The sequence below is a fragment of the Primulina eburnea genome, chromosome 3 (assembly GCF_022965805.1).
Source record: "Primulina eburnea isolate SZY01 chromosome 3, ASM2296580v1, whole genome shotgun sequence".
Taxonomy (NCBI): Eukaryota; Viridiplantae; Streptophyta; class Magnoliopsida; order Lamiales; family Gesneriaceae; genus Primulina; species Primulina eburnea.
Genome location: NC_133103.1, coordinates 36,960,132 through 36,969,840, shown reverse-complemented (window position 1 = coordinate 36,969,840; position 9,709 = coordinate 36,960,132). Strand labels below are relative to the sequence as shown.

The following is a 9,709-nucleotide window of genomic DNA, read 5'->3' as shown; positions in this document are numbered from 1 at the left end:
TGTACTTTATTTGTCGGGGAGATGCCCCGTGTATCTGTAATAGTATTTGTTTGTTTTTGTGATGTTCTGAGTCGACTTTGTGATGTTTATGATCTGGTGAGCATTTGGTAAGTTTTAATTTCTGTTTAGTCCTGGCCAGTGCGGCTATAGGTTGTTGACTTTGGTTGTTGTTTTAATGACTCTAGTTGGAGTATATTTTGATATAAACTGCTGCTTGAGTTTTCGGGATGTCCTACTTACGGACAGGTCATGCCGAAATTTTTCTAGGCCCTGAGGTCCGTTTTAAAGTATTTTAAACCTTTTTCCGCTGCCGCTTTAAGTCAAACCATTATTTTTTGATCATTAATTGTCATTAGAGTAAATGGGCCTCACATCTTGGTATCAGTGCGTAAACTAGGATACGCTCGAACTAGAGTCTAGGACACTTGAGTCTTGGCACTAAAATGGTTGTTGCGCATGTGTATGCTACTTGACAACATGCTCATGTGAATATATGATTTGTCTGCTTCCATTCTAATTGGTTTGATGTTTTTTCGTATAGAATGGAGGGAGGTGGAGAAATTCCTGTTGATGAGATTCCTCTAGCTCGAGGTCAAGGTCGTGGGCGTGGTAGACCTCGTGTCCAGGTTGTTGATGATACTTTTGTTGAGCAAGCTGCTGATCAGTTAGAGCATCTTAGGATGGATGAGTTAGTTGCACGTTTCCATTCTATGCATCCTCCTCGATTCAGTGGTTCAGAGGGAGCTGAGAAAGCTGAGTTATGGGTTTCTGAGATTGAGGAATTGTTCGATTTGATTGAGTATCCTCCAGAGTGTCGATTGATATTAGCTGTGCATCAGTTGAAAGATCGTGCCAAAATGTGGTGGTATACTACATTGATGACTCAGAGGATCATTCCATCATGGGATATATTCAAGCTGAAGTTTAAGGAGAGTTATTGTCCTCCATCATTCTACAGTTCTATGGCTTCTGAGTTTCATAACCTGAAACAAGGCGATATGTCAGTTGCGGAGTATCCAGATTCTTTTTGTGCTATGCTGAGATATGCTCCTCATGTTGCTGCGAGTGAGGTTGCTGTCGTAGAAAGTTTCATTGAAGGATTGAACGATCATCTGCACACTTTTGTTTCTACCGGTAAGCCACTGAATTATCTTGAAGCAGTGGAAATAGCAAAAAGGGCTGAAGCTAGTCTTAAAAGGAGTGGCAATCGAGTTCCTACCCAACATCATCAGTCGGGGAGGCAACAATTCAGCTCATCTGGTTCTGCATCTCTTCGTCCATGTGGGCAGCAATTTAAGAAGCCCGGTTCTAGTTCTTCGAGTTCAGGGAGTTATGGGAACCGTGGTGGATATCGTTACAGTGGACCTTATTGTGATCACTGTGGGGGCAAGCATTCCAGTAATCAGTGTGTTGGATTTCAAAGGGTTTGTAATGTTTGTGGTCGGCCTAGTCATTTTGCTAGGGTCTGTCCTAGTAAGACGGGGAAATCAGCCCAGGCAGGTAGTGGAGCTCAAAGTAATAGAATTTCAACAGGGTCCCAGTCCTCCCATCAGCCTAGTCGCCCTTCGCATCAGAGCAGGGGGCAAGGTAGTCAACAAAATCAGTCATCTGTTCATGTATTTGCCTTGACTGAGGATGAGGCTCAGGCAGCTCCAGGTACTGTCATTACCGGTAATTGTACTCTATGTGGTTTTATAGCACGAGTGTTATTTGATACTGGAGCATCTCATTCCTTTGTTTCTCATGCATTCGTTTTTCCGCATGATCTTCGCACCACTAGTATGAATTCCAATCTATATGTTGTTACTCCGATGGGCAAAATGATTATCACTGATAATGTGGTGTTCAATGCGGTTTTGTTTCACGATGAAAATGTTCTATATCTGAATCTCATAGTCCTACCTATGCATGACTTTGATTGTATCATTGGTAAGGATATTTTGACCAATGTTCTCCAAACCGGACCGGACCGACTGGTCGGACCGGTTCAACCGCGAACCGGCCTCCAGACCGGTCCGGAGATAAGTAAAAACCCGGAAAACAGGTTTAACCGGAAAAAACCGGTTAAACCCGGAAAAACCGGTTGAAACCATTTTGAACCGGTTGAACCGGTGATATTTGTGTAATTTTCATCTTAAAAATTAAGTAAAAACTATAAAAACATAAATAATCAATATTTTACTATTTTATTTATTATATAAAATAAATAAAATATTAATTTTATTGATCCGGTTAGACCGTTCGGTTGAACCGGTTGAACCATTATTTAAGGCTTGACTGGTTCGATTAACGGTCCGGTTATAAAAACACTGATTTTGACTGCAAATCGTGCCACTGTTGACTGTTATCGAGGAATAGTTCGTTTCAGACCTAGCTTTGCTCCTGAATAGAATTTCTATGGTCGTGGTTCTCAAGCCAAGATTCCTCTAGTTTCTGCCATTGAAATGAATCGATTGTTAGATTCTGGTCATGAAGGTTTTCTGGTTTATGTTGTGGATCTATCGCAAGATGAGCGACGAATTTATGATATTCCGGTAGTCCTTGAGTTTCCTGATGTGTTTCTAGAAGAGATTCCTGGTTTTCCACCAGAACGAGAAGTTGAGTTCAGTATCGAATTAATGCCAGGAACTGAACCCATATCTCGAGCACCATATCGTTTATCCCCTGTTGAGCTGAAAGAATTGAAAGAACAATTGCAGGATTTGTTGAGTAAAGGTTATATTTGTCCGAGTTCTTCACCGTGGGGTGCACCGATTCTATTTGTCAAGAAGAAAGATGGTACGATGCGGATGTGTATTGATTATCGGCAACTGAATAAGTTTACTGTCAAGAATAAATATCCACTCCCTAGGATTGATGACTTATTTGATCAGTTACAAGGTACTTCGGTGTATTCTAAGATTGATCTCCGTTCTGGGTACCATCAAGTGCGAGTTAGACAAGAAGATGTGCCGAAAACAGCTTTTCGCACGAGATACGGACACTTTGAATTTTTGGTTATGCCTTTTGGTTTGACCAATGCTCCTGCTGTGTTTATGGACTTGATGAATCGAGTATTTCGTAAATATCTCGATCGTTTTGTGATTGTATTCATCGATGATATTCTTGTGTATTCCAAGTCCGAGTAAGAGCATGCCAAACATTTGAGGATAGTTCTTCGAATTCTTCAAAAGAAGCAGTTGTACGCCAAGCTATCCAAGTGTGAGTTTTGGCTAGATAGAGTTGTGTTTCTAGGCCATGTCATATCTCAACATGGTATTTCTGTCGATCCAAGTAAAGTAGAAGCAGTTCTGAACTGGGCACGACCGACCAATGTGCCAGAGATTCGTAGTTTCATGGGTTTAGCTGGTTATTACCGGAGATTTATCGAAAATTTCTCAAAGATTGCTAGACCTATCACTCAACTGACTCAGAAAAATCAGAGATTCATTTGGTCTGATGAATACGAGTCAAGTTTTGTCGAGTTGAAGAAGAGATTGACTTCTGCACCAGTTCTTACCATTCCCAGTGGTTCTGGAGGATTTGTGGTTTGCACTGATGCATCTAATCGATGTCTAGGTTGTGTTCTGATGCAGCATGGCAGAGTTGTGGCCTATGGTTCTCGTCAGTTGAAACCGCATGAATCTAAGTATCCTGTTCATGACTTGGAATTGGCTGCTATCGTTTTTGCTCTCAAGATTTGGAGACATTATTTATTTGGGGAGCAATTTGTAATCTATTCTGATCACAAGAGTTTGAAGTATTTGTTCTCTCAGTCAGATCTGAATATGAGACAGAGACGTTGGATGGATCTTTTGAAAGATTATGATTGTGAGATCCAGTATCATCCGAGAAAAGTGAATGTCATTGCCGATGCTTTGAGTCGTAAGGTTGTTGACGTTAATTTATCCTCGATTCATGTTTCTAAGTTACGAGAGGATATTTGCACCTCTAGGTTGGATTTTCAAATCCAAGGTAATGATGTTTGTGTATCTCAGATTTCTGTTGAGCCAGAGTTGATTCAGATTGTAAAGTCGGCTCAGAAAACTGATGATCGAGTTCTGAAATCTTATGAGTTAGTATCTCAAGGACACCGATCTAGTTTCTCAAATCACTCAGATGATTCTCTTCGGTTGAATGGTAGATTGGTTGTCCCAGATATTCCTGAATTGCGTACAGCCATCCTTAAAGAAGCTCATTGTACTCGATATAGTATCCACCCTGGAGGAAGGAAAATGTATCATATTCTACGGCCTCAGTTTTGGTGGAAGAATATGAAAAAGGATGTGGCTGATTTTGTGTCTCGTTGTATTATCTGTCAGCAAGTCAAAGCGGAACGAATGAGACCGGGAGGATTACTACATAGCCTTGAGGTTCCTCAGTGGAACTGGGAGCATGTGGCTATGGATTTTGTCACGCATTTGCCACGTACTTCTCGTCATTTCGATGCCATTTGGGTGATTGTCGACAGATTATCTAAGTCGGCACACTTTATTCCGTATGAGAGGACGTATTCGTACAAGAAAATGGCTCGTCTGTATATTGAAAATATTGTGAGACTTCATGGAGTTCCAGTTGCAATAGTCTCAGATTGTGACCCTAGATTTACATCAAAGTTTTGGACTAGTTTTCAAAAAGAAATGGGTACACGACTTGCGATGAGTACTGCGTACCATCCTCAGACAGATGGTCAGACAGAGCGTATTATTCAGACACTGGAGGATCTGCTTCGAGCTGTAGTCATGGATTTTAAAGACAGTTGGCAGGAAGCTTTACCACTGGTAGAATTTTCATATAACAACAGTGTCCAGGTGACAATTGGTATGGCTCCTTTTGAAGCTTTGTACGGCAGACGATGTCGATCACCTCTTTGTTGGAATGAATTTGGTGAGAAGCAGTTGACTGGACCTGAGATTGTTCAGGAAATGCATGATAAAGTCCAGTTGATTCGTCAGAGAATGAAAGCTGCCCAAGATCGTCAAGCTAGTTATGCTAACAGACGTCGTTGACCTCTAGAATTTCAAGTTGGAGATTTTGTGTTTTTGAGAATCTCTCCGTTTAGAGGTGTTGTTCGCTTTGGTATGAGAGGTAAGTTGTCACCTCGTTTCATTGGTCCCTACGAGATTGTTGAGCGTATTGGTACTTGCGCTTATCGTTTGGATTTGCCCCAGTCTTTATCTGGCATCCACGATGTTTTCCATGTTTCTATGTTGCGTAAGTATGAGCCCGATCCGTCTCATGTGATTCAGCCTGATGAGGTTGAACTTGATCCGTCTCTATCGTATACTGAGTATCCTGTTTGTATCTTGGATCGTAAAGATAAAGTTTTACGCAATAAAGTTATACCACTTGTACGTGTTCAGTGGTCGAGGCATGGTGTAGAAGAATCAATTTGGGAAACAGAAGAGAAGATGAGAGCATCTTATCCATATATGTTTGATTCTTAGTAATGTGTTGTTGGTTTCGTATTGTGTGTAAGATGTATGTGAATAAACAGAAATTTCGAGGACAAAATTTGTTTTAAGGGGTGGAGAAGTGTAAGGCCCTGTATTTAATTATCCGGTAATTTGGCATAATTAGAATAATTCTTGAGTTGTAAATTAAAATAATTATTTATGCCAAATAAATTTTAGAAGTGTGTTAAAAATATGTGTGTTAGAATATCGGAGAATTTAACGATATAAAATACATATAGAGTTTAAATAACACACGAGAGAAAAATAAATACAAACCGGGATAGATGGGCTTGAGTTACTACTTTAGTAACCAAATACACAAGATATATATATACATATACATACACACAACTTACCTTTAAAAAGAGAGAGAAGGAAGAATAAGAAGAAGAAAACCTTTTCCCTCAACCCCAATTCTCGTCACTTGTGTAGCAGCCGCAGATACGTCGCGATATCTCCTCTGTCCGGCGTCCAAATCTCGATCGGTCTGAATGGGTGTCTTCCTAACATCCTAAGCTTCGATTAAAGTCAGAAATTGCGAATTTTGAGCAAGGATTTAGGTAGATCGAAGCTGCGTGCTCTGTTTCTGCGAGAATTATTCCGATTTGGGTGAGTGTTTTTGGGTTGCTGCGACTTTTGTAATTTAAATTTGTAGAAATGACTATAAAGAATTGTAGCAATGTTTGTTAGCTTTTTATAGCCACTGGGATCATCGAATTTGGATAAGAAACGGATTTGATATGATTTTTCTACCAAAATGTGTCAAATCGAATTCTGAAATGGTGCTGTGCAGGACACCTACTGTAATTCGAGTTTTTGTCAATTATGCGCTCGGATTCTGGACTTGTGATTAAAAATAAAGTTGTAGAGCTATGTGTTATCTTCGTAATGATATAAAATTCGTTAAATTCCATTAAGAATTGAGCAAGTATGTCCGTTTTTCTGGAACTGCTCAGTGTGTGAGATTCTGTCCGCGAATTCGTAAGTAGCAGAGTGTTCTTGGAAATTCTGAGAATAATCTACTGAGATTCTGAAGATGGTTTTAACTGGAGAAACTTAGATAATTGAGTTATCTTTCATTCCAAATGGCGGATAGTGATTTGAGTTAATATTGAGCGAGATATGAATTTTATGCTCTTTTGTGCCAAATCGGACATTGGTATGGAATGTAGTTTTCACGATCGGCTTATTGTGGTTTTGTTTAGGCCGAGAGTTTTGAAGTGAAGTGATATTGGATTGTCAAGTTGGTATAGCTATGTTACAGTTCGGTAACATACGACGGTAAAACATAAATTATGTTTAATTGTCATTTTGTGTTACATGGATCGTGTTTATGACTTGTTGACTGTTGTAAATTGTTAAATGCTTTCATTATGATCTATGTTTATTTATTATGACATATTATTGGCATTTAGCATTGGGCATACGGTTATTACTTTCATGTTCAGCCCTATCGTTCTTGTTAGCCATTGTTGATATCCGTTGTTATCTGGCACTGTTGTTTATCTGGGGATCATTGTGTGGTTGATAGACCTATACACATGATACTGTGGATGTGATTGAACAATCCCGTGGTTAGTGCAGCCTTTTGAGGTGAGCGCTGGGATTGTGTCATCTAGTTCGTTCTGTTGTGCCATCCTGTTATATCGTATCAGCTGTATGGAGGCCGAGTCAGGGGTGTTATTCCACACAGCTTGGCATACCTCGCATACTTGGCAGGGCGGTTTAGCTGCATGACGATGTAGCTCCCCTGTGTTGTTGCTCGAGCATTATTCCAGTTGTTATCGTACCGTTTGTTGGCTCCTGTTATCCGATTATTCGTTGAGCCTTTCATGCATTTCATATTACATTTCATTATATGATTATGCATGATTTATGTTATTGTTGTTATTGTTGGACTGTTTCATACCAAAATCCTAACATCAGTTGTTTACTAGGGGGGCTGCTGTGGTTGCTTTTTTGGCACCATGGTAGATCTACCGAGTCGTTTTGCAGCATCAGGCCGAGATTCCGCCAGTGGAGCTCGGGATTGAGGTTGGATTGCTTGGTTCGGTTCAGTGGAGTCTCCCAGTTAGTCTATATGTATGTCTTGAGTTTGTTTCAGACTTGTATTGTACTTTATTTGTCGGGGAGATGCCCCGTGTATCTGTAATAGTATTTGGTTGTTTTTGTGATGTTTTGAGTCGACTTTGTGATGTTTATGATCTGGTGAGCATTTGGTAAGTTTTAATTTATGTTTAGTCCTGGCCAGTGCGGCTCTAGGTTGTTGACTTTGGTTGTTGTTTTAATGACTCTAGTTGGAGTATATTTTGATATAAACTGCTGCTTGAGTTTTCGGGATGTCCTACTTACGGAGAGGTCATGCCGAAATTTTTCTAGGCCCTGAGGTCCATTTTAAAGTATTTTAAACCTTTTCCCCTGCCGCTTTAAGTCAAACCATTATTGTTTGATCATTAATTGTCATTAGAGTAAATGGGCCTCACAATTTGCAACACTCAGTGTATGTGCAATATAAAGTCGACTAAAAATCAGACCATACATAATACTGCCTCTAGCAGATGCATATGGTATGCGGCTCATGGTTTCCATCTCTTCATCAGTCTTAGGGTACATAGACTTGGATAGAGTCACACCATGAGATATTGAGAGATATTCTCTCTTGGACTTCTCTATAGAAAATTTCCTTGGTATGATATTGATATATGTGGATGAAACGTCCTCCACTACTTTTTAACTTTAAAATTCTACTAATTTTTTTATAAACATTATTTCAAAAATTAATAATTAAAATTATTTAACATTTTCATAAATCAAAATAGTTTAACATTTAAAATCTCAAGTGCATAAAAATCTTTATATCGTCAATTAACACAATTCAACGTCTACCTCTTAACACGATCGAAACTATCATCAAAATAAAGCATAAAATTCTCTAATCAAATCATTGACAACATCTTTAAAAATTTTAACTATAAAGCTAATGCGAAAAATAAATGTCACTCGGGAATGTACTGTCGGACTCGATCTACTCAAGCGTCAACAACTCCCTCAATAACATCATCACCTCCAGCATTCAAACTTAGTGAATTTAATGACTCATCACGCTCTAAATAGGAGTAACAAATAATATATAAACAAGCACATGCATTAAAATCATACCTTTGTTTAAAATAACTTGTAAGAATAAATAAATCGTAAAACGTCAAATCGTAATGATTTTAATCATTAGTCATTTTGGGTGAAGTTTGATCTTTAAAAGTGACTAGCCTTTTATCCTCTAGTCAACTGATCAGTCTTAGCTCACCATTGCGCATGGGGATGGGCACTAGGCACCGACGTAAAATAGAAATACGATCGTCGGGCTCTCTTTGAGGCCTTTTCTTGTATCCGGGCTCCCTCTGGAGCCTTTTCCCTCACGATATTTCATAAAATCATATATCATATCCTTTTTGTCACAGTCAATTCACATCCTTCGAAATATTTTCATTTCTCCTTTTTCTTTTTTAAATCATAATACATCATGACTTCCCAAAAATAGCTTTTTTACATTAAAAATTGCACAATTTTACCATAAATCATAAAATCTCATGTTTTCATCATAATCATCATAAAGTATAATTTAACACGCGTTATGACCCATCAGGAAACTCCCAACCTTTTTCGTACTACCCTGGTGTAAAATGACCGTTTTGCCCATGGACGTAAAATTTCTCGATTTCGACTTTTTCTTACTTTCATTGACTCTAGATCATCTCAAATAATTATTTAAGCTTAAATTTAATTTTTAATATTTTTATTTCACATAAATTCAAGAGTTTTCGATTTAATTTCCTATTTACTAATTCGTGAAGCGTTTAATTCCCGAATATTTGAAACTTTAATGTTTTCTTCCCAAATTTTAAACATAGAATTTTTATACCTAAACAACCCTCGTGAACCATGAATCGACCTCCATGGACCATGGCTCGACCCTTTTATTTTTTCCTAGCCCTAGTTCGAACCTAAGCTAGTTTCCTTTGAGCCATTCTTGTTTTTTCTCGAACAACACCCTAGCCACCTTGAGCCAACCCGTGACCAGATCACCTAGGGACCTTATTGACCAGCCCTGACCCATTTAACTAGCCCCTAGCCCACGCTGCAAGTTCTGCATGAGCCGCGACTGAACTTAGGAGTTTAGCGAGACAAGGACTCTTCTACTCGAGCCACCACCGAGCCCAAACCATTTTGACCCTCACTGGACCACCCTCAAACCAATCCTATACAACCCTCAGACC

The 9,709-nt window shown here is 39.1% G+C and overlaps 1 protein-coding gene across 1 annotated transcript; it reads left to right on the top strand.

The window, feature by feature from the left end:
* The first annotated feature begins 888 nt into the window (after positions 1-888).
* On the top strand, positions 889-7,844 carry LOC140828483 (uncharacterized). The gene is made up of 2 exons (XM_073191431.1): positions 889-1,656; positions 7,410-7,844. The coding sequence occupies exons 1-2, from the start codon at positions 963-965 to the stop codon at positions 7,466-7,468; spliced, it is 753 nt and encodes a 250-aa protein (XP_073047532.1). The 5' UTR covers positions 889-962; the 3' UTR covers positions 7,469-7,844.
* The last annotated feature ends 1,865 nt before the right edge of the window (positions 7,845-9,709 follow it).

What these genes read in the sequence shown, in the direction of transcription:
- LOC140828483 (XM_073191431.1), top strand. Translation starts at nt 963, where the DNA reads ATGGCTTCTGAGTTTCATAACCTGAAACAAGGCGATATGTCAGTTGCG. An exon ending in TGAGGCTCAGGCAGCTCCAG is followed by an intron (nt 1,657 to 7,409) that starts GTACTGTCATTA and finishes GCACCATGGTAG; the next exon opens with ATCTACCGAGTCGTTTTGCA.